Genomic DNA, 26,076 nt, shown 5'->3' on the forward strand with positions numbered 1-26,076 from the left:
TGGCCATTGGTCACACCACCAGTTTGTTTTACTGTAAACTTGGAGGAAGCCTGCGAGCAGAGCAGACTGCTGCTGCAGCACGCTACACACCGACCCCACCCCCCCCCCCCTCACACCGACCCACCCCCCCTCTCCCTCACACGTGCGACTAAAGATGAACAAAGCGGCAGGTAAAAAGAGTTCCTCCTTGTGGAACTACTTCGAACTTACAAGTCCAAAGGAAGTTAAATGCAAGCTCTGCGAAAAGACGTTGGTCTATCAGAGAGGTTACAGAGAAAGGCGCAGCACAGCCGGCCATTACCAACTTCACTTCAAGGCCACGTCGTTGTGATGACATGCTTGTTTGTTGTTTGTACTGTTAAACATGTGCCAGTAAAGAAAACAACGGAATTCCTTTTGTCTGAGGTTTTTTTTTCGTTCCTTTTTTTTTTTTAATCGATTATTATTCGCCAGCGCTGCCGAATAATCGATTTTGATCATGGTCAGTTTCTGGCAACCCTACTCGGTACATTAGCGTGCGTCTAGTCGGAACAAGTTCTCTGAGCAATAAATACTACTCATCTTCTTTCTAGCGTCCACGATGTTTCCATCTTACGACTGAAAGCTCATGAACAAACAGAAATGGAAGAACGATCCCAACTTGGGAATTGGGACTAGACGCCCATGAATGCACCACTGCCTCTCTACCAGTGCCTTTCTAGTATTGGGTCATATCCACCCTATACAAATATTATGCAATATATACATGCGAAATATACATGCGAAATATACGGACAATCTGTTTTTTAATACTGAACACCCTGCACGATTCTGATTCTTTATAGTGGGAATGTTCTTCACATAGAAGGTAGCCGTGTTGTCATGACCACAGGCCTCAGGTGAGAGACTGAGGCGCCACCTACTGGAAGGTCTGTGAGTTTCGATCGAAGAAGAACTCGTTTCCCAGGAAGTCTGCGTCGTCGCAGAGCTCCAGCGCCGACTCTCGGCTGCATCGGGCCAGTTTCCCCAGCCGGGTGTCCGGGTGCGACGCCAGCAGATCCGGCGACAGCACGTGGCGACTTCCCCCGACGTTTACGACGAAGCACTCCAGAAAGTCTGCGGTGGAGTACGACGGCGTCTCGGTGAAGAAGACACTGGAGTCCAGAGACACCGAGGAGGAGCTGGTGCTGTACACCTCGTCCCCCGACACACAGCTGGAGGGGAGGATCATGGTGGAGGAGGGGGCAGCTGGAGGACAGGGACAAGAACCAAAGTATCTTTCAAACTACGATCATGCAAGCAACTTCAAAAAGTCCAGGGGACCTTAAAGCTGTACACCGTAAAAACTGGGACTTTAATTAAATGTATTAAGTCAACAGATTTCAGATAACTGTATTAGGTTAGTTTAAAGCAGTGTTTCTCAAACTTTTTCATACCAAGGACTTAACCAATAAATAAACACTCGCGGACCACCTAACTCCACAAATATCCAAAAACACATCATTTTTCTAGAACAGATTACAAATCGCCTGAAAATGGTACAAACAGGTGGCAACATGTGTGGTGAAGGTGTTGCGCTGGGCTATATCATGCAATCAAAAGTGAAACTTAACCTCGCTCCATTGCGGAGATATTCCCGCGAGAGTGCGGAAAACTTAAATACTTATTTATTTAAAATGTGAAATGTTACCAATATACTCACGGACCACTAGGGGGCGCACCACACTTTGAGAAGCACTGGTTTAAAGCAATAATATTAGGTTTAAATAAAAGCTTCAACTTAATATCATTGCTTTAAACTAACTAAACTAATACAGGTATGTGAAATCTGTTGACGTAATACATTATAGTCCGGCAGATATGTGAAAGAATTGTGCTTTTGATGATAAAAACATGAACTTTGGCACCCTGTTAGAGCATGCGCTATGGACGATGTTTGGCTGTAGGGCCGTCGCATGTTTGTCCAATGGCGCCAATGCCAACGTTCATGTTTTTATCATCAAAAGCAGAATTCTTTCAGATATTTCACATATCTGCGGGACTATTATTAAAGTCAACGTTTTGACCACAGGGGGGTTTCATCCAGAGTGGTTCCGTGGATATGTTATTTTAATGAAGCTAACGTTCCCTCATGGTCTCCTGTAATGGCGTCGTATCCCCTTTGAGCATGTGTCAGCGTTGTCGAAGCTGACATCAATTAAATCCTTCCAGTTTTAAGCCACATTTGTACCGTATATTCCTAACATCTGGATTAATGATTTCAGTGACGGGACGTCTGGATCTGAAGTTATCAGAGAAACGAGCTGAGCTAACGTTAGCGTCAGCCCAACGGCGTCCAGAGAGAAACTTCATTTGATCAAACTGCTATTTACGAGTAGAGGAAGAGAGCTCGTGGTAAAGAATAGTTATCATAATTACAGTGTTTGGTTGAGAGCCCCGAGTGACAGAAAGTGGAGTTTGGAGTTTGGCTCCACAGAAATGATGAATGGTTGGCATACCCCTCCAGATGTTTTCATGCCGATACTAAAGTGTCCCACCCTCTCTCCCTTCAACACATGGCATGCTTTCATATAGTTTACCTTTAATATATATTCACAGATGTTGGTTATCTCAGCTACGAGTTTTCCAATGTCCTTCTTTCTATTCCCTTTTGTAAACATGTTAATGTCACATCCAGACGAGTGTTAGTGAGTAGTAGTGATAGGATATTACACATTATGAAGGAGTGAAGTGAGTGTCCTCAAGGTGAAGTGAGTGTCCTCACTTCACCTTGAATCCGTCAATGAAGGACAAAAAGAGACACATCCCCGTCACGAGAAGCAGCCTCTGCAGTGTCCTACTTCCTGCAGATCTCTGCCGGTTTTAAATATTCAGCTGCTGACATTATGAATATCTCTAAAGCTCTTATTCCTGTGATCACGTATTCCCTTTAGCAAGACGCTGCTCCGTCGGGCGGTGTCCTCTCACTCATGAGGCCGTTCGAGCAAAGTAGAAGTACTCAGATCGTGTGCTTGAGTAAAAGTAGAAGTACTCAGATCTTGTGCTTGAGTAAAAGTAGAAGTACTCAGATCTTGTCCTTGAGTAAAAGTAGAAGTACTCAGATCTTGTGCTCAAGTAAAAGTAGAAGTACTCAGATCTTGTGCTTGAGTAAAAGTAGAAGTACTCAGATCTTGTCCTTGAGTAAAAGTAGAAGTACTCAGATCTTGTGCTTGAGTAAAAGTAGAAGTACTCAGATCTTGTGCTTGAGTAAAAGTAGAAGTAGTCAGATCTTGTACTTAGTAAAAGTAGAAGTACTCAGATCTTGTACTTGAGTAAAAGTAGAAGTACTCAGATCTTGTACTTGAGTAAAAGTAGAAGTACTCAGATCTTGTGCTTGAGTAAAAGTAGAAGTACTCAGATCTTGTGCTTGAGTAAAAGTACAAGTACTCAGATCATGTTCTTGAGTAAAAGTAGAAGTACTCAGATCTTGTACCTGAGTAAAAGTAGAAGTACCAGAGTGTAGGAATACTCTGTTACAGTAAAAGTCCTGCATTCAAAATGTTCCTCAAGTGAAAGTAGAAAAGTATTCTCATCTAAATATAGTGAAAAACAGTAAAAGTAGTCGTTGTGCAGATTGGTCCATTTCAGAATAATATATGATATGTTTTATAATGATTGATCATGAAAGTGTTCTCAAAGCTGGTGAAGGTGCAGCTAGTCTGAAGTACTTTGTAGACTGCAGGGTAGCTGGTGGAGGTGCAGCTAGTCTGAAGTACTTTGTAGACTGCAGGGTAGCTGGTGGAGGTGCAGCTAGTCTGAAGTACTTTGTAGACTGCAGGGTAGCTGGTGAAGGTGCAGCTAGTCTGAAGTACTTTGTAGACTGCAGGGTAGCTGGTGAAGGTGCAGCTAGTCTGAAGTACTTTGTAGACTGCAGGGTAGCTGGTGAAGGTGCAGCTAGTCTGAAGTACTTTGTAGACTGCAGGGTAGCTGGTGGATTTACTCCAGGTGGAACTAAAGTCTGATTCAACACTTGGTTAGATTTCACATCATTCATCCACATCTGAGAAGTAACTAAAGGTATTAAATACATGTAGTGGAGTAGAAGTACACCATGTACCTCTGAACTGTAGTGGAGTAGAAGTACACAGAAGCATAACATTGAAATATTGCAACATTTACATTACATTTAAAGTACCTCAGAATTGTTCTTAATTACTTGAGTAAATGTACTCAGTTACTCTGCAGCTCTGCATTGTAATATTGCCCGTGAGTTTAACGGTAACTGAGGGGTCTTCATCGACAGGGAGATGATGTGAAACAGCTGTGAGCCTGCAGGAGCATCTTACCGTGGTCGGCCCGGAGAGGACCTCTGTCTCAGCTTTACTCCACGTTCTCACCCGGGGAACCCCACGATACACTCCGGGTACGATCAGAGGGCGATCACTGACAGACAGACGGAGGAGGAGGAGGACGCAGCTCCCTGAGCCTCCCTCTGCTCTCTGAGGCTCTCTCAATGTGGAGCGGGTTTCAAACAGAGAGGGAGGAGGAGGAGGAGGAGGAGGAGGAGGAGGAGGAGGAGGAGGAGGAGGAGGAGGAGGAGGAGGAGGAGGAGGAGGAGGAGGAGGAGGAGGAGGAGGAGGAAGAGGGTAAAACAGAAGGGGAGGATGATGAGATGTAGGAGTTAGTAGAGAAGGATTAGGAAGAGGAAGTAGTGGAGGAGGAGGAGGAGAAGGAGGAAGAGAAGGAGAGGAAAAGGAGGTATGTGTGTTTCCCTGTCACACCAGAAGGGGGAGCCATGCATTCTTTGTGTACTGCAGCCTGAAGAGCCAGACATCCTTTGTGTACTGCAGCCTGAAGAGCCAGACATCCTTCGTGTACTGCAGCCTGAAGAACCAGGCATCCTTCGTCAACACGTTCTCACTCCCAACCCGTCACATATTGACGGACGGTCAGGGCCCCTCCCCGTCACTCTATTACGCACAGGGTACCCCTTGGAAGTCAGTTTTCAACGGGCGTCCCATAGACCTTCATAGACCTCCCATAGCGTTGATAATAGACGCCATGAGAACGCTCGCCGACGGTCGGTTGTTATTGTCAATATTAATATAATAATTATTTATTTTGTAATAGTCACACTCGATTTCGCCGATGTTCTTGTTGCCCCAGCTGGTCGACACCTCTTTGAGCAGAAACAAAGGCTACATTAATGCATTAAATCGATGTTAATCCGTGTGGTTGTGGTTGCCATGCAACGCAATAATGTACAAACTCTTCAACTACAACCCTAATTATATTTAAAAACATTTTAGAAGGCCTCACGAAATACTTTCATGTAAATTTAAATGTAAATGTGAAGGGATGTGTGTAATGTGGTGATTGACATTATTCACCCACGGATCTATGGGTTGGGGTATTGTTCCGCACGGACATTTTAGTTAACCGGACTTCCTGTTGATGTGAAATCCGAAAACAGTTTTTAAAAATAAAATAATACTTTATTCCGAGTTTGCTTGCTTTTCTCTTTGGAGGTCATCACATAACGGCATTGTAATACACGGTTTGGCTGCATTGAATATTACATATCTGCCGTAGTTCTGTATTTACAGAGCCCTGATGAGAAGACTTCTGGACAGACAGGAAGTACTGCCGCCGAAACTGAATATGTGACGTGGATCATAAATATATCAGCAATTAAACAAAATCTTCAATTTCTCTTCACAAAATACGTCTCCTTGCAGTATCAACACTAATTAAAGAGTCCTCTCCTGCTGATGTTCAGGTGTATATTAGTATGTACTGTATGTCTCTACTAATTACACATTTTGTAATTATATTTTATTATATTTCTTCTTGATATTTAGGTTTCTTGCTTTTTAAATTATTATTTTACTGAATTTTGTTTCCAAGGTTTTTGTTTCCTGTAAATGTATTTTTCTTGAAATGTTTTTTATTAAATTTAGGTCAGTGAATATTTCTCAGTAAGTATTCTTTCTATATTTGACTGATATTCTTTTATCCTATGACAACATTTATACTTTATTTTAATGAGTGAGGCACAATCTCTGTTATTCTCTTACAGATTTTTAATAATACAAATCTTTATTTTGTCACAGCACCCACAACAACAGTTGACATGCATGTAACCCACCCTAGAACAAGGAGCAGTGGGCATGTGTCGTACAGCTAGCAGGGAGCGCTGGTGGCTTCGGTGCCTTGCTCAAAGGCACCTCGGCAGTGACCAGGAGGTGAGCTGGTCGGGACGTGAACCGGCAACCCTTCGGTTCACAGACGCAGTTCCTTCAGACTGAGCCACTGCCTGCCTTTACAATGTCTTCTTCCATCCTGTGAGTGTACAGGATTTTCATTTATTTATATACAGATCTTGTGAACATGGCGTCCTCCTAAAGAGAGAGCACCTGCAGGGAGTCGCCTTATGAAGGAGAACAGAGAAACCATGAAACTCTTTCCTGTACGAGGCGTCTCCACATCAGCAGGACTTCTGAAGCACGTCCACTGCAGAGCCTCTGCTGACCCAGGGTCAGTTCTTCCTCTGCACACAGACCCCGTCAGCAACCTGAGTCCAGCCTCTGAAGCTATACATGCATTTCATTTTAAAGTCATCACAACACATCTCAAAGGTCTCAACAATATCTGATCACATCTCATAAAGACTACATGCACATAAACCTTATTACCACAGTTTCACTGACACCAAGTATTTAGAAATCAAAGGAAACATTTGATTGGACATGAATCAACCCGGTGGGATAAACGCAAAGAAGTCCAAGAGTGGAAAAACATGTCGTCTTCTTCTTTGTGGCCTTTTTCTGACTTTGTCGTGAAAGACTTTGAGAGTTTTCCCAAGGGAACCCGGTGCTCTGATTACAGGGAGGACGGATGATGGGCTGCCTGCGGACTCTTGTTGAGATGGACCGGGCTCAACGGTTAACCCTCTCAGACCGGAACGAGAAACGGGGAAAATACTTTTGTTATAACCAACAGAATGTGTAGACCAGGGGCGTCAAACTCAATTTCATCGCGGGCCACATTCGCATAAAGGTTGCACTCAAAGGGCCGGTTGTAACTATATAAATATACAATATCTATATATAAAATAATGTAGTATATTACATTATTGCCTTTGCATTGGATTATTATCGGATAGGATAATAACTTAGTAATTAACTACGTCTGAAAGCAGAAGTCCACGGCAAATAATTGCAAGTCTCTTCAGTGCGCATGTCACAAAACGAGATGCATTGTGGGACATGTAGTTTATGGGCAACCTGCTTCTGTAAAGTGGCATGTAACCGTATAATAAACGTATTATATTATTTGCAAGCTCTTGCGGGGCCACATGAAATGAAGTCGCGGGCCGGATGTGGCCCCCGGGCCTTGAGTTTGAGACCCCTGGTGTAGACAGTTGATGAAGGCGAGCATTTTCAACTGATGGATGGATGTAAATGTTTCCACTGATTTTAATTTGTTTTATTGCTTGATGTCTTCTGTATATATGTTGCATTGTTGGAGGAGCTAGGGACTTAAGATTGTCATTGCCATTTCTACACTATAGTAGGACATTGCAGCCTTTAAATAGACAACTTAAACTAATGTGCATTTAAAAAAAGAGGAATAGTTTGGGCGAAAACTAAAAAGGTATTATGGGGTACAGGAATCCGTTTTGGTTTCAAGACCCTGGTTCACGGAGGATACCAAAAAAAGTCCTAGAAAGACAAGGTCAACTTAACTATGTGCATTTAAAAATAAAAAAGAGGAATAGTTTCGGCGAAAACTAAAAGGAACCATGGGGTCAGAAGGGGGGTTCGTTTAGCATGAAACACTTGAAATAACTGAAGGACAAGTTAACAAAGAAAGTGAGGTCAAAGGAAACTATTTCTGCTAAAAAGTGAGCAATGATTAAGAGTCCGAGCCAAACATTTCAGATGTGTGTATCTCACACTGCTCTGTAACTTTTATTTGCTTTTAAATGAGTGTTTTTAGATTTCGTTTTATAATGTTTCTTAATGTCTTTCATTTTTGTAAAGCACCTTGAATTGCCTTGTGTTGAAAGGTGCTATATAAATAAACTTGCCTTTAAATATTTTAATCAGTATTTAGAGAAGTATCACTAGTCGTAAATATACACTGTTTCCACAACCCATGTTAACTTGTCACTTTAACTTATTCCGCACTTTATAACTTAGATCAGGGGTGTCAAACTCAAGGCCCGGGGGCCACATCCGGCCCGCGACTTCATTTTATGTGGCCCCGCAAGAGCTTGCAAAGAATGTAATACGTTTATTATACGATTAAATGCCGCTTTACAGAAGCAGGTTGCCCATAAACTACATGTCCCACAATGCATCTCGTTGTGTGACATGCGCACTGAAGAGACTTGCAATTATTTGCTTTCAGACGTAGTTAATTACTAAGTCATTATCCTATCCGATAATAATCCAATTCAGAGGCAATAATGTAATATAACACATTATTTTATATATATTATATATTTATATATATGTATATTTATATAGTTACAACCGGCCCTTTTAGTGCAACCATAATGCTGATGTGGCCCGCGATGAAATTGAGTTTGATACCCCTGACTTAGATGATGACCAAATATGTATATATGCTGACAGTTATTTTACTCTTATTTTTATTTATCTCCTATTTTCATAGTCTTTTATTATTATTATCATTATTTCCTTGATTTTATGTTATTTATTATTTATTTTATATTTTATTGATCTGTGTGAATCTTTGCTGTACTGTTTTTCTTCACGCTTACCCTGTTGCTGCTTTGTACAACTGAATTTCCCCTCGGGGATTAATGAAGGTTCATCTTATTTTATCACCGCTACCAGGTAGCATTTATATCCACTAATTTATCGTGTACACTTCTTCACAACATTCAGGAGCCACTAGTTTTCTATATAATATATTTTCAGGAAATATATAATATAATAATATTTTTTTTTTAGCACTGATCCTTCTATATTTGAGAGGAAAGTTAAATAAGACTGCCATGTCCACAGTAGCGTCAGCAGGGGGCGGTAATGCAACGTTAACGTGTTGGATCCACCCTTAATAAAACGAAGAACTATGACGCAGTGGACCTTTAGACCAATCAGTGGAGCGGCTGCCGCGCTAGCCCCGCCCCCTCTGGAGAAACCGCCTTCATGAAATTGAAATGCAGAGACAGAGGAGACGCTAGCGCAATATCAAGGTAAACTTTTTAAAGATTCTCTCAGATTTACCGACCGACTCACATTTCGGATACTGGCTGGCCGTCACGCGGGGTGCGTTGCGTCGCTTCCTCGGCTCCTTAATGTGGAGATTAACACGAGGGCAGCTAACGTTAGCAGGATGTGGCTAGCTGTTGGAGACGTTGTTTTGTGTTTTGCCGCTAAACGGTTAACAACAGACAACAGACGCCCCTGTATGTGTGTTCGTGTATATGTATATGTGTGTGTGCGTGTGTATGTATTCTTCCCGTGCGCTAATGTAACACACATTAGCTAACAAGTTTTATTTTGTATTAATCATTTACAATTTCCCACATTTAAGGCACTTATTGTTGGTCAATAACATTGAATAGTGCAAATACATCAACAATAAACAGTTTACATTTGACACAACAATCATAAACAACAGAGAAGGGATCTATTTAAGTAACACACATCATGAGAAAAGGGTCTGGGTGTAATACTTAGCATCCAGTCCGACATGTGGAGTCCCCGCGCGCCAATCCTCAGCAGCAGCAGTCTGCCCGTCGGGACGAGAGGGACATGTAAATACTAACCGATCGTTCACTGAGAAACCCAGACAGCTTCAGCACGACTGATCTCTCACAAGCTAGGATGAGAGTATTCTGTTGAGTGGATTACACGGGCATCCTAAACTCCTAATGGCGCTAACAAACTAAAATGAATACCCCCTACCTGGTAAACACGAGTTAACAATGCTTTTTGATTATGCTTTATGAATAATAAGAAGTCTCATAACTGTTCGGTATACGCAGTGCTTAAAGTGGGCGTATAAGTAAATATTATTTACAAGCATGTGTGCTAGTAAATCCTTATTACAAGCAGTCTGCTCCAGGTTTGATTACACTGCCCTTTATTTGAAATGGAAAATACAATATCTGTGAGTGGAGATGAAGCCGTGCATCCGGGTCACTCAGTGATGATACTATATACCTACATAATCTGTGGAGCCTCAGCTTTAATCGGATATCTTGTATGTGCAGCTACGATGAGTAATAAGGGTACTTTTATCTTGAGTTCTGTGCCAAAGTCCGTTAGCAATTTTCGCTCAGGGGTCATTTAGATGCTTCTTATGAGACTTGTGTTTTGTTTTGGTAAACATGGTTTGTATCGGCAGTTAGCTGAGATTATTTCCGTTAATCTGGTATAACACATTAATAGGTTCTTAAATATTAAGATCCCCTGAGACACAGTATCGTGAAACATTTTTTTTTTTACATTACGTTTTTTTTTACATTACGTTTTTTATGAATTGAACAACAGAAAAATAATCGTTAGATTAGTCGACTAATCGATCAAATAATCGCCCGATTAATCGTTTTCGAAATAATCGTTTCCCCCCAGCACTAAAGTACAGGTTAGTGTACTTTTACCCAGGCAGAAGATAAATTACTTGTTAATAAATCTACATGAGCACAAGTAAAGACATATAAAATGCTACGGGTTGTGAATAGGTGCTGACCTGGAAGAAGAATATCTGCTTATATATTTTATTTAGATGTGTTAATTTGAGAAGGGCCCACAACTGATGTTAAATCTAAATATGTATCCCTGAGTAGAGTAACTTAACCACAGTACACTAAGCATTAGGATACACGAATACAAATACCCTGAAACAGCAGAATAAAAGCAGGGCAGCGCGAGTTTATTTCATTTCATCAAAGCGGCTGTTAATTCCTATCCGGGTACAGGCCTGTTTAAAGCTGAGTACGTGGAGCGCCGTATCCTCCAGAGCAGCAGCGGGAGATAAACGCGTGTTTCTGTCCTCGGTCAGGAACCATCTGACGGAGCCAGGCGTGCAGATATGAGTGTGGCTGCGGACGAATCGCTGTCGGAGGAGGAGGAGGAGGAGGAGGTGGAGGACCAGCAGGAGGCGGCACAGGAAGACAAGTCGAGTCCAGACAAAAGCAGCTCCAAAATATCCGGTAAAGAATCAAATCGCACCTCAAGGCTTTTATCGGTCACGTGTTCGTAGCTACACGTATTATGATGAGCACAGTCATTTCAAGTAGAGTCATGCCGATGTATTTGTCTCACTGTGCTTGCAGCTGCAGGTGAAATCATCGAAGGCAAGCGGGCAAAGAAGACGGTGGAGAGGCTCGACTTCCAGGCCCCGAAGCAGAAGGAGAAGCTCAAGATAGGAGATGGTAAATAATAAGGTGTGAGCGAGCGATGCCAGCGCTCTGAACCAGGGTACCACCGGTGTATTACGTATGAAAGGAAAAGCACATTTAGCGTTTTGATCCTGCTAATTGGGTTTAACGCGTGTGTCTGGCCTGCACGTTGTTATAATAATGCCACAATTTAAACAACACAAACCAGCTGGAGGGCTAGTTAGCGATATCTGAAACAGGTTTTTACTGGAGCTGATACTCCAACAGAAAATCCATACTAGCAAAATGTGACTTGGGCGAGACCACGCATGATTGATTTCCAATTAAAGTACAGTTATTTAAAAAGACCTCTAGACGTTAAATTGCACTACAAGTCTGTGTGTGACGGCTGTCCGCTTGTTTGTTCCCCGTATCTTCAGGGAGCGGAGATAAGTTAGGAGACATTCCACGCACGTGTTTACAGATCACCAAGATGAAGCCGGCGGACCTGAAGCCTCTGCACACCATCCTGTTCGACCGGCCGGGGAAGGTACAGACATCGGCCATTTGAGCTAACTCGGAGACGGGTTCAGTCTGTTCAGTCTAATAGTATGATGCGAACGGTATCAGTGGAGCCTGGTCCTTTTCTGCCACTGAACAAACGCCAGCTTTTAACCCAATAATTAAAGAATAATAAAATGGACTAAAGAAAGTAGACTTTTAATTTGAATGTCACATATATTACAGAGTTTGCTTTTGTTCCATATTTAGTTCAGATTGACTGACTGATTATTAATCTTGATTTTAATATTTTATTTTAGTGTTAATTTCGTCAAGGAACCTTTTTTACACGACTAAGACGAGACGATGACCAGCTAAAAATAGATTCTGGATAATAAAAACGATGACGAAATCTATTTTTCGTTGACGAGACGGGACTACGGTGTTCATGGAGGACTGTCGGACATTGAAAATGCAGGGTATTTCCCCCCAGGCGTCCGTCTTGTCTGTCAAAATGCATCTCACGTTTCTAACATGCAATATCATTATTTCCGCTCTCTTCACTCCAAAAGAGCGATCTCCCTGTCTGTGTCTCATCTGTGCGGGGGGCGGGGGCCTCTCACTCTCTCTCTGTGGGCGGGGGCGGGGCCTCTCACTCTCTCTCTCTGTGTGCGGGGGCGGTGGCCTCTCCTCTCTCTGTGTGCGGGGACGGGCCTCTCACTCTCTCTCTGTGTGCGGGGGCGGGGCCTCTCACTCTCTCTCTGTGTGCGGGGGCCTCTCACTCTCTCTCTGTGTGCGGGGGCGGGGCCTCTCACTCTCTCTCTGTGTGCGGGGGCGGGGGCCTCTCACTCTCTCTCTGTGTGCGGGGGCCTCTCACTCTCTCTCTGTGTGCGGGGGCGGGGCCTCTCACTCTCTCTCTGTGTGCGGGGGCGGGGCCTCTCACTCTCTCTCTGTGTGCGGGGGCGGGGCCTCTCACTCTCTCTCTGTGTGCGGGGGCCCTCTCACTCTCTCTCTGTGTGCGGGGGCGGGGCCTCTCACTCTCTCTCTGTGTGCGGGGGCGGGGCCCAACAGACACACTGCGGCGTGCACACAGATTTTTAAGAGTAGTAGTACCGTTAAAAGTAGGGATGCACGATATTGGTTTTTTGAAACCGATAACTTCCTGCTTCTCAAGACCGATAATAATATAATATATATATATATATTAAATGTACCTGTAGTTTTTGCACACCTGGTGGTAAAAAGAGACTAGTAGTGAGCAAAGGACATGAGCATTACTACTATGAACAAAACAAAGCCAAGAACAGTTTTGACTTCAAAGTGACCAGATTTATTTTCCCAAATAAAGTTCTTGCCTTTTTCAAAAGCCTCGTCGATAGGTAAAAGCCCCGGTGCCTTTGCAGCTGGCTTTGGATTCGCCGCTAGTTTAGCAGCGCAGGCGTCTTCGTACGCTTTTAACACACCATCGTAGCCATGGCGATGTTTCAGGCGACTGATCAGGTTGGAAGTATTATAGCTCGTTGCCTTCTTCCCTCCTCGTGGAACTTCTGCATCTGTTAATACAAATAGCAAGCGAACTATCTAACTCTGAAACTTTGAAATAGTCCCATACTACCGACGACATGTTTGTTTACTGTCCTGGCTTCACGGCCGCTCACCATTTACGTCACAGCCAGGCACGAGTTAGGGAGCGCTGGCTTTGTGAAGAACTCCCCTCTTCCTAAACCACTAACACCTCAGTACTGGCAGAACGGGAGGAGCCGAGTGAAAAACAAGCGCCCCTCATCCCAATCCACCCACACCGCAGGATCTGTTTCTTTTTACCCAAAAGATATATTGTATATTATCGGGGCTATTAATACTTTTATCGGGATGACGTCATAATTCCTAATATCGGGCCGATAATTATCGTGCACCACTAGTTAAAAGTAAAGTGTTAAGAGAGTGAAATGTTGCTTTACGAATTTCAACACTTGATGCTGTCACCCTGATTCCAATTTCAGATTCCTGTATTTTGAACGGAATTAGTTTAAAGAGAGAAAACATTTTGACGAAAACTGGACTAAAATGTGATGATTTTTCATCGACTAAAACTATGAAGGATAAAAGGACTTTTCGACTAAAGACTAAATCAGAAATAGCTGCCAAAATGAACACTGTTATGAGTTACCATCCAATGTGAAGTAAAGCAGATTGAAATATGTTTAACTACATGTTTTCTTTGTTCATCAGACGGCGATTTTAAAGAAGAACCTGCGTCTGTTTAACGGCTTTCCCTTTGCCGCGGACAGCGAAGAGTTCACAAAGAAACGAGAGAAACTTCTGAAGTAAGTGTCTGTGGCGGAGACTCGGCTCAGTCGTGGTGTGGAATCGGGGTTTGCGATAATAACACTGCACTTTGTTTTTGAATGAAGGAATTCCAACTTCACCAACACCAAGCTGAAGGTTGTCTGCGGGGGTTCTGGATCTGGAGAAGAAAGGAAACCCACTCGGATCTCGTCGACAGGATCCTGACGTTCCTCACCGAACCCAAAAACAGCGGGAAGGTGAGGCGAGCTCAGAGGCTTCGGTTCATATGTACACTTTATTTTCAATCTTTCAGTTTGTGTGTGTAGAGGGTTCAAAAGACCGTTTACAAATATGTATATTCTATATATACACAATCAACAGACACATTTATACATATGCACACATTAAATATCTTCAATGTCTTTGGGAATGTGCGTTAGTGCAAGATTGTCCATGGCAGTGTAAAAAGTGTCTGGTGCTGGAATTGAGTGTGTGGGGAGTTAGAAGTAGGGATGCCAGCGATTATTCGAATTATTCGAATATTCGCTACAGTCTCCATAATCAAATATTATTTTTAAAAATCGATTATTTAATTATTATTATTTATGTATTTTTTTTTTTTTTCTGGCTTAGTTTCAACCAAAATATATATAAATATATATATATGCTAATAATAGTAATAGTATTAATAATTGTAAATGGTCATTGGTCACACCACCAGTTTGTTGGGGGGGGGGGGGGGGGGGGTAGTAGTCGAATAATCGATTACTATTCGCCAGGGCTGCCGAATAATCGATTTTGATCATGGTCAGTTTCTGGCAACCCTAGTTAGAAGCTGCGTCTCACTTCGGTTAAATGGATTCCTTGCGTCCCTCACTTGCGTCGTTTCCCTGCGACTAGTCCCTCCCACCAGGGAAGCAAGGAGGGATGCAAAGGAAACCACGAGAAGCAGGGAAGTTAGTTTTAAGAGCAATGGGACGTCCTTTCCTCCGGAGCGCCACGTGAAGCGACGTCCGCCGCACAGCTGATCGTCTGACAGCAGCCAGATCAGTGCATGCGCTGCATCGTCCAATCAGTGAGCGATACACAGTAAGGGGGGCGGGGCTAGTGTCTGAGGATTTCACCGGAGGATGGTCTGGTGGTTATCGGTCCTCCGGCATAAATAAGGCCACTGGGACGCTACTCAAGATGGCGCAGACAAATCAACTTGCGAGGAAATGAAAAATAAGAGATGTGAGACGCACTCATAGTCCAGTGGGGCAGGGGGAGAGAGGAGGGGGAGGGGGGAGAGTTCAGCCTTCTGACAGCCTGGTGGAAAAAACAGTTCTTTAGTCGTCAGTCGTTCCAGCACAGAGTGGTCTTCAGGTCATCCTGCTGTGTAGGCCTGCCCTCCACCAACTGCTTTCATTATAAACGTTCCACCTCGAAGTTTCCTTTAAAGCCTTTTTGTCTTTTGTTCCTCAGCGTCTGCCGGTAAAGAAGAAGAGGAAGTCGAAGAAGAGACTGTCAGGCGACGACTCGAAGGCCAGCGCCAAGAAGAGCAAACCCAAAATCCGAAGCTCCTCGTCCAGTCCCAAGAAGACCAAAGCGGGAAGCAAGTCCAAAGCCATCGTCATGGACTCCAGCAGCGACGAGGACGACGAGGAGGAAGAGGAGAAGGCGGCGACGACTTCGGCCGACGACGAGGAAGAGGAGAAGGCGGCGAAGGAGTCGGAGACCGAGGAGAAACCTTCAGAGGAGAGGGAGGACCAGTCCGACAAGTCAGAGGAGTCTGAGGAGGAGGAGGTGAGGACATGGATCTCACATTATCACACAACAGAAACATAGACGTGATTACGGTTCCAGGGCGTCCGCGGGGTCTGACTAAGTATTACAAGTTGATAAATCAATTTAGCGAAAATTAAGGCTATTAAAAAGTCTGAATTGTCCAGAGAGGTTGTGTTCTGCAGTCTGCCTGAATGTAATCATGGCGTAGGTGTGTAGTGTGATTCTGTGTAGTTTATTGATGGCATCCCGTTGGGTTTGACGTCATCTGAACAGGACATCGCACGCTCACGGCTTGATAGCGCGCGAAGCTCCGTTTACGTCGGTTGCTAAGCAACATCGTTATGGGGAAATGCAAGTCTGCGTCCAAATGGTTGGAAGACAAGGAGGAAGGACAATCAATACTGTATATAGTCAATGTGAGGTAAAGTGTGTTTTAATAAGAGCCGTGTGTGTTCAGCGCTCTGCTTCCACTCCCTGCAGCTGTGCCTGCAGTCCCTCCCTCTCAAGCACGCTCTAAGTCCCTCCCCTCTCTCGCGTGCACGCGGCCACGCGCTAGCTGCCAGAGCACGTGAGAAAACGAGAAGCATGGCTGCAAGTGGGAGTGCAACTGCCGCTGCGCCTCGGCTTGTTGACAAAAAAGACGCCAGAAGTCTGTGAACGGGCCGTTCAGGTGTTCAGAGCAGAGCTCCCTGTCGGAGCGGCAGAGCGTGATGTGCACTGAAAAGTGTTTCTGTCGCAATATTATCGTTGAGCAAACTAACTAGCAAACTAGCATCACTATCTGCTAACGTTAGCTTTAGCCTTCGTTTTCTATTAGTTTTTATCATAGGCTATAAACGGAGGTGGTATAAGTATATATCTTGTACTTGAGTTAAAGTAGAAGTACCAGAATGTAGGAACAATCCTGCAATCAAAATGTTCCTCAAAAAAAGTACAAAAGTATTATCATCAAAATATAGTTAAAGTAGCGACAGTAAAAGTAGAAGTACTCAGGTCTTGTACTAGAAGTACCAGAGTGTAGGAATACTCTGTTGCAGTAAAAGTCCTGCATTCAAAATGTTCCTCAAGTGAAAGTAGAAAGTATTCTCATCTAAATATAGTGAAAGACAGTGAAAGTAGTCGTTGTGCAGATTGGTCCATTTCAGAATAATATATATGATATGTTTTATAATGATTGATCATGAAAGTGTTCTCAGAGCTGGTGAAGGTGCAGCTAGTCTGAAGTACTTTGTAGACTGCAGGGTAGCTGGTGAAGGTGCAGCTAGTCTGAAGTACTTTGTAGACTGCAGGGTAGCTGGTGAAGGTGCAGCTAGTCTGAAGTACTTTGTAGACTGCAGGGTAGCTGGTGAAGGTGCAGCTAGTCTGAAGTACTTTGTAGACTGCAGGGTAGCTGGTGAAGGTGCAGCTAGTCTGAAGTACTTTGTAGACTGCAGGGTAGCTGGTGAAGGTGCAGCTAGTCTGAAGTACTTTGTAGACTGCAGGGTAGCTGGTGGATTTACTCCAGGTGGAACTAAAGTCTGATTCAACACTTGGTTAGATTTCACATCATTCATCCAGATCTGTGAAGAAACTAAAGGTATTAAATACATGTAGTGGAGTAAAAGTACACCATGTACCTCTGAACTGTAGTGGATTAGAAGTACACAGTAGCAAAAGAAACATTGAAATACTTAAATAAAGTACAAGTATCTCAACATTGTACCCAAGTAGTACTTGAGTTTATGAACTTGGTTACTTTACACCAGTGGCTATAAAGATAGAAAGACTAAGCCTTGCACAGAGGCATGAAAATACATTTTCAAAATGCTCAACAGTGCTGCCAGAATGTTAAACTGACTGCTACACAATTAAAATAAATGCTTTTATATATATTTATATTAGATGTGACTCTTTGGCGTTTCTGTTATTATTACCTGCTGCTTTAGCTGTTCTGACTGCTAACATCCTGTTATTCCTAATTTTAAAGCCGATATTCCGTGTTTCCCTTTTTTTAAGAAAAGTATCGAAAAAGAATCGGAATCGCAATTCTTGACTTGGTATCGAAACCAAAATGTTGGTATCGTGACAACACTATTCTGAGATAAGCGTGGAAAACGTCACGTCATCCTTCCTGTTAACGTTTTGACCCATTTCCAAACGGGGTTATTTTATGTATTTGCCTCAAAGGTGTCACGGATGTTTCTCAGACTAACAAAGATTCCAGAATCATAGCCGGTGCAATGGTCGCCCTAACTAGTCTCCTCTTCAAACTAGGGTTGCCAGAAACTGACCATGATCAAAATCGATTATTCGGCCCCCCCCCGGTGTGTAGCGTGCTACAAACAAACTGGTGGTGTGACCAATGGCCATTTACAATTATTAATACTATTACTATTATTAGCATATATATATATTTATATATATTTTGGTTGAAACTAAGCCAGAAAAAAAAAAAATACATAAAAAAAATATATATATATAAATAAAATCGATTTTTAAAAATAATATTCGATTATGGAGACCGATCGCTGGCATCCCTAGTTCAAACCAACGTAACTCTAGATGCCGTGATGCTATTCTTTTTATAGCCTTCCTATCACAGGGTAACAAAAACTGATATTGTCCAGAATCTCTCCGGTATTTGAATTCAGGTCGGAAGGGAAATGATCACGAAGAGCTGCTTTTCATTCAGTCTGTAACCCCACGCGCGTGTTCTCTCCCAGTCTCCCAAATCAAAGCCGGCCAGAGGGAAGTCGACCCCCAAAAAGTCAGCCCCCGTGAAAAGGCAGCGGACACCGGCGAAGAAGACGTCTCCTCCTAAAAAGAGAGCGAAGAAGGAAGTGTCAGACGAGTCCGACGCTGACAGTGAAGCTGACGAGAAGGTAACACTCACCGTGCAGTCAAAGACGTTTTGAAATAGGAGGGGCTTAGCTTGACCCTGGTGGTGGTGAATGGATGGTTGGGGTCGGTCTGAAGGGGAGGGGCTTAGCTTGACCCTGGTGGTGGTGAATGGATAGTTGGGGTCGGTCTGAAGGGGAGGGGCTTAGCTTGACCCTGGTGATGGTGAATGGATAGTTGGGGTCGGTCTGAAGGGGAGGGGCTTAGCTTGACCCTGGTGGTGGTGAATGGATAGTTGGGGTCGGTCTGAAGGGGAGGGGCTTAGCTTGACCCTGGTGGTGGTGAATGGATAGTTGGGGTCGGTCTGAAGGGGAGGGGCTTAGCTTGACCCTGGTGGTGGTGAATGGATAGTTGGGGTCGGTCTGAAGGGGAGGGGCTTAGCTTGACCCTGGTGGTGGTGAATGGATAGTTGGGGTCGGTCTGAAGGGGAGGGGCTTAGCTTGACCCTGGTGGTGGTGAATGGATAGTTGGGGTCGGTCTGAAGGGGAGGGGCTTAGCTTGACCCTGGTGGTGGTGAATGGATAGTTGGGGTTGGTCTGAAGGGGAGGGGCTTAGCTTGACCCTGGTGGTGGTGAAGGGATAGTTGGGGTCCGTCTGAAGGGGAGGGGCTTAGCTTGACCCTGGTGGTGGTGAATGGATAGTTGGGGTCGGTCTGAAGGGGAGGAGCTTAGCTTGACCCTGGTGGTGGTGAATGGATAGTTGGGGTCGGTCTGAAGGGGAGGGGCTTAGCGAGTCACCTGAAATGACAGCTGTCAGAGGGGGGAGAGCAGATTTAAAAGGTTTATCGGAGCGCTATGATAGGTTTGTGAGAATGGAGCGAAGTGATTGGTTAAGCTGGGGAGTGACGCCCCCGATCACTTATTGAGAGGAGAGAGAGCAGTGACATGGAGAAAGGAAATTAATGAGTAAAGACGGTCTTCCTGTTGAACTTGCGCTGAGCTTCATTTGTCTGGTTTCATTGTCTCGTGCTTTTACATTAGTGTTTTTGTCCGATCGGTTTTGTCTAAATGTATTTATGCTGATATTTATATATTTATTGATGGACAGCACTTTGGTCAACCTTGTGGTTTTGAAATGTGCTATATAAATAAAGTTGGATTGGATCCTGAACCCCGGTAGGTAAACGGACTCGAAGGGATGTTTTTGTATAGTCAAAGGCGCGGGTAGACAATGACGTTGGTAAGCCTTATCCGCTTATAGTTACATTTTCTTTGCCGGTTTTCCCTTAAAAAATAACCGATAAGAATACCATTAAAGTACCGGTTTGATGAGCGGTATCGGCGAGGGTAGTAGTAGTACCGTTAATCAACCGATGCCCATCCCTACTCGTACGTCTCGAGGAGTCGTTGAGCCGATGTTTGTCTTTTGTTTCCAGCCCAAGAAGAAGGCAGCCAAGCCTGCCGCCAAAACCAAGAAGGCCGACAGCAGCAGCAACATCAAAACCAACACAAACACAGGTGAGGACACACACACACACACACACACACACACACACACACACACACACACACACAACACACACACACACACACACACCACACACACACACACACACACACCTGATAGGCTGAGGGGCGGCACATCTCTGAGAAGCAGCAGCACAGGCTAGTATGAGATAAATAAAGAGCTTTTGGGACATAAAGGCATTGAGTTGGAGAAGTGGTAGAGCTCAAATAGTCCTGTGCCTTCAGGTCGACCAATCAGCCAACAGACAGCACCTGCTCACACACACACACACACACACACACACACACACACACACACACACACTAGGGCTGTCCCGAATACCGTTTTTCGGGCTCCGGATATTCGGTAGTAATCAGCAGCGAATATTCGTTCCGCGCGCGGGGGGGGGGGGGCGTAGTAATCAGCAGCGACCCGCTTCGACACGTGTATTTCAATTTATTCACGTTATTCTTTTTGTTATTCTACAGTATTGTTGTTTTATAGTTATTTGTTAATGTAACTCAATTTGTGTTCTTTGAAATTGGAAAGGATATCGCATTGTGTTTGTTACTGTCGTTGCAGTTGTATATGTCTTAAGTGTAATTTGGCTTGGCTTTCTATTTTGTATGGACATGCTTTTATTTTGAAGGAGAGTTAGCGCAGTTGACAGGAAGTTGTTGTCGCTATGGAAACAACGTGACTGAGATTAATGGAGAAAAACTAATATCTACATATAAAGACGGAGAAAGTAAACGATAACGTCTATGGTCAAGTGTTGGCACCCCCCGAAGAGGCACAAGCTCACACACACACACACACACACACACACACACACACACACACACACACACACACACACACACACACACACACACACACACACACACAGGAGGAGAGATATATATCAAAAACACACATAACATAACAGGGTGTCCGCGGGGTCTTAAAAGTATTAAAAGTTGATGAATCAATTTAGCGAAAATTAAGGCTATTAAAAAGTATTTAAAAAGTATTAAACGGCATTTTCCACGGTATTAAGAAGGTCCACAGCAACGACAACATGAAACGCCCTTTAATTTACTGAAACGACATGTCGGGAATCCCCCTCAAGGCCACAGCATTAATGTTTTCCCTTCCTTTCGGTGATTGGCGACGTCTGAAGAGTTTTAGGAGCCGTCTGGATGTTTCCGTCCCTCATGTTTCTCCCCGTGCTCGCTGTGTTTGTTCCCGCTGCAGGGAACAGCTCCGATGACGACGAGCCGCTCATCAAGATGATCAAGAAGGCTCCGAGCGACGAGCAGCTGAAGGAGACGGTGCAGAGTCTGCTGAAGGAGGCCGACCTGGAGCAGATGACCATGAAACAGATCTGCCAGAGGGTGAGGGGCATCTAGGGTTCTCATTGAGACAAAGACATTCTTTCTGTGAAGCAGATTCCACGTGAGAGGGACGAACGTCGTTTCACATTCTGAATATATTCTTAATTTAGTTTTGTGTGTGCGTTAGGTGTTCGACACCTACCCAGAACACAACCTGGCCAACAAGAAGGATTACATCAAACAGACCGTCAAATCTGTGAGTACACACCAACACACACCTTTTGAGCAGGTCGCGTGAGTTCCTCTACATCAGTGCGTGTTCTCTTCGTCATGATGTTTTACTAACTGCAGTGTTTCGTGAAGTCCATACTTGAGTCTGTTGGCCGCTCAGAGTCCTGCTGTGAACCCTGAGAGTGTTATGATAGAAACGTAGAGTCTCAAGCACATGGAAACTGCCGGATAATAATAATAATACATTTTATTTTAGGCGCCTTTCACGAAACCCAAGGACACCGTTAGGGATGGGGCTGAATTATTAAAGTCCGTGCTGCCGTTAAGCTCTGACGTTAGCGGTCTTTTTATCGGTACTGGAGACATTTAAAAAATACATGTCATGTGTATTATTGCTACACAAACATTATATTGCAGTTTTAGTTTCGCCAACTCCGTTTCTAACACGCAAAAATACTGAAAAATGCGTCTTATTTTTAGTATTTTCGATCTCTCTCCCCCGCCTGCTTGCGAGGGGCCGGGCAGTTTACACACACGCAGCTGCTACATGCAGCAACACGCACACACGGAGGAGACGGCGGAGAGAACGCGCTCCGAGGTGGTTAAACTTTAGCCGTCTCGATGCTCGTTGCCTAAAGCGCAATAAGAGTTTAGCATGTGAGGGCGGGGTGAACACGAGCAATGTGTCTAAACCAGGGGGGTCAAACTCAATTTCATCGTGGGCCACATTAGCATTATGGTTGCACTCAAAGGGCCGGTTGTAACTATATAAATATACATATATAAATACATAATATATATGAAATAATGTATTATATTATATTATTGCCTCTGCATTGGATTTTTATTGGATAGGGTAATAACTTAGTAATTATGTCTGAAAGCAGAAGTCTAGGGCAAATCATTGCAAGTCTCTTCAGTGGCATGTCACAACATGAGATGCATTGTGGGACATGTAGTTTATGGGCAACCTGCTTCTGTAAAATAAGATGGAGCTTTATAAATCCCCGTGGGGAAATTCAGTAGTTTAACAGCAACAGGGTAAGATTGAAAAACAGGACAGCACAGATTGACACAGATTAATACAATTAAGGATAAATTAAAAATAAAAATATGAAATAACTATAAAATAAGAAATTAATTAAAATGAACATATATAGATATTCTGTAAAGTAGCATGTAACCGTATAATAAACGTATTATATTCTTTGCAAGCTCTTGCGGGCCACATAAAATGAAGTCGCGGGCCGGATTTGGCCCCCGGGCCTTGAGTTTGAGACCCCTGATCTAAACGTTTCCACGTCAGGTGTTCTGTGTGCTAGCAGCAACACGCTGAGTTAACTACATGATACAAGCATGGGTTAATGATTAGCGGAAACTGAGTTATTTAGTTTGTGAAAGTTTCAGCTTTTCTGTTCACAGTTCTGTCATCACATTATTTAATACGATTTGTTAAAACATTATTACAAACATATTATTTATTTAATTTAAATAAAAAGCAATGTTAGTTTTGTTCACAATTTGTTAAGTTAGTTTACCTTTTTTTTCTCCGCAAAAGAACCGTTAAAAGACCGGACCGATAAGCGGTATCGATAAAAGTAGTAGTACCGTTAAAACCTTAACGATACCCATCCCTACACACCGTGCAATTTGTTAAAAAAAAGAAACGCTAATAGGCAACAGGGAATCATGGAGGAGACAATCAAGTGGACACAAATGAGTGAGTAGGCAGATTTGAACCGATGGGTTTTAATTGGGATTTGAATATGGTGGGTGTGTCGGGTGTGCGGGGGGAGGGAGCTGCAGAGTCTGGGAGCAGTGCAGCTAAAAGCCCGAGCACCCGTGGTGACGAGGCGTGGGGTGGGGACCTGCTAACCTGCATCTGTTTGGCAATTAGTACAAGTTGTGTTAATTAAAATAAAAGGCATTCTAGCCTATCAGGACATTAGTTAAACATGGCTTGGCTGATTTGCACATTATCGGACTGGTTTGGGCGTTTGAGGATATGAGGTGATCGTGTTCATCTTGTGCTGTCTATATCCCTAGTCGCAGCCCTACTCATGGTCGTCAAATCAGCCCACAGAGTCCACTTCCTGCCATTATTGATGGTGTCAGAATCCTCAATCTCCGAGTCAGCCACGATATTTTTAAACTATTGTTTATATTATAATAGTAATTAACGCAACTTATGCTAATTGTGCAAATTGCCACATGCAGGTCAGCGTCCGGTCGTTTCTCTGAGCTGCAGACCCTGCTCTACATTTATATCATTACACTTTGGGGTACTCGACATTTCTGGGTTCACACTGCTGGCAACTCGCCGACTAACGTATCAGTGTTGTGTTTGTGGAGCATGATAGGATATGGTAGGGTAGTGCTGCTCAATTAATCGGATTTTAATCGCGATTACGAATATGGCTTACAACGAACAACGTAATCGAAATAAAACGATTCTTTTTGTATTATCTTTATTCTAATTTTTTTTTTTTTTTTGGTTTTTCAGTTGAATTAAACTTAAAGTTCAGTTTAATCAACTGTTAAAAACATACTGTTCAAATAGTTCTTCTCCAATAAATGGATGTTTTCAAAGTCAATGAATAATCGCAATTACAATTATTGACCCAAATAATCGAGATTATGATTTTTGCCATAATCGCTCTAATTCTGACTTCATGTTTCGTTCAATGTTTCCTCACAGCTCATCACATGAAGATCTGAAGAAGGGCGACCGCTGCAGAACATCACGGGGGGGGGGGGGGGGGGGTTCCATCAGTTTGTTTCATAACGGTGCGACTTGATTTTAGATTTCCAGAACAGCTGTCCGTGGGTTAGGCTTAGGTCCGTGGGTTAGGCTTAGGTCCGTGGGTTAGGCTTAGGTCCGTGGGTTAGGCTTAGGTCCGTGGGTTAGGCTTAGGTCCGTGGTTTAGGCTTAGGTCCGTGGGTTAGGCTTAGGTCCGTGGGTTAGGCTTAGGTCCGTGGGTTAGGCTTAGGTCCGTGGGTTAGGCTTAGGTCCGTTAGGCTTAGGTCCGTGGGTTAGGCTTAGGTCCGTTAGGCTTAGGTCCGTGGGTTAGGCTTAGGTCCGTGGGTTAGGCTTAGGTCCGTTAGGCTTAGGTCCGTGGCTTAGGCTTAGGTCCGTGGGTTAGGCTTAGGTCCGTGGGTTAGGCTTAGGTCCGTGGCTTAGGCTTAGGTCCGTGGCTTAGGTCCGTGGCTTAGGCTTAGGTCCGTGGGTTAGGCTTAGGTCCGTGGCTTAGGCTTAGGTCCGTGGCTTAGGCCCGTGAGTTAGGCTTAGGCCCGTGGGTTAGGCTTAGGCCCGTGGGTTAGGCTTAGGTCATGATTTGCTAGATTTATTTTTCTACCTTGATTTCCCTCTGAGTAAAAGTGCGTGTTGTGTTATGTGACCGCCAATCAGACCTTTGCCTCGCAAGGACGCCACGTTGTTATTTCTGGATGAAGATTTGTACATATGTGTTTCTAATAAACTGCTTTTCATGAAGTCATTCGTTCATCTATGAAAGCTGTTTGTGTACGCTTGGTTCCTTTCCTCAAACATTACTTCAGTTTCTGCGTGAGAAAGAGCACGACTCGATGTGTTTTCATATTTAATCGATGATGTTACTTCATGTCTTCCACAAGCCCGTGCAGTCACCATGACGATGTGTCCTTGGGCAAGATACTGAACCCTGAGTCGCTCCCGATGGCCACGGCCACATTTCTATTATTTGTGTTCCCTGGTCCTTTTCGTACGGTTACAATAAACCTTTTTCCCTGACGACTGATTGTGAGAATTCTACTTGCTTACAGTTTTTGTAAAACATAAATGTGTGGAGCTCCAAAGTTGAGCAGTAATTTACAATACTTCTGTTCTTAGTCTATTCATTGCCCCTTGAAAGGAATTATTCAACAACAATTCAAAGATTTTTTAATAAATTCAGATATTTTAAAGACCAAATGTTTTACCGCTTGAAAAAAAAGGTTTATTTATTGATAATAAAAGTAATTACTTGCAGCAAAGATTATACTGTGATATTTCTAACAATGCTTTCATACTTCATCTTATTAATAACAGTGGTTGTAAGAATAATGATGATATATATTAATTGCATATTTCCTCTGAATGATGATGTGTTGTAGTCAGAGATGGGGTCGTTACTAAAAAAAAAGTAATATATTACATATTACTTCAAAAAAAAGTAATATATTACACTACTTCGTTACTATCTACATAAAGTAATTCGTTACTTTACTCGTACTTTACTCGCAGGGCCGGCCCGCCCCCTCCCTGCAGGCAGATCACGCAGACTGCTAAAGTTTCAAATGTTCTCTTTAGTT

The 26,076-nt window shown here is 43.5% G+C and overlaps 1 protein-coding gene across 1 annotated transcript; it reads left to right on the top strand.

The window, feature by feature from the left end:
• Positions 1–9,096: 9,096 nt before the first annotated feature.
• On the top strand, positions 9,097–25,240 carry dek (DEK proto-oncogene). The gene is given in 14 exon segments (XM_071202790.1): positions 9,097–9,187; positions 11,002–11,152; positions 11,276–11,374; positions 11,761–11,870; positions 14,054–14,148; positions 14,236–14,275; positions 14,277–14,306; positions 14,308–14,367; positions 15,575–15,895; positions 18,580–18,738; positions 20,130–20,211; positions 21,437–21,576; positions 21,704–21,772; positions 24,446–25,240. Coding segments are annotated over 13 exon segments (1,338 nt in total). The 5' UTR covers positions 9,097–9,187; positions 11,002–11,031; the 3' UTR covers positions 24,458–25,240.
• Positions 25,241–26,076: the final 836 nt, after the last annotated feature.

Source organism: Pseudochaenichthys georgianus, unplaced genomic scaffold (genome assembly GCF_902827115.2).
Source record: "Pseudochaenichthys georgianus unplaced genomic scaffold, fPseGeo1.2 scaffold_952_arrow_ctg1, whole genome shotgun sequence".
Lineage (NCBI taxonomy): Eukaryota > Metazoa > Chordata > Actinopteri > Perciformes > Channichthyidae > Pseudochaenichthys > Pseudochaenichthys georgianus.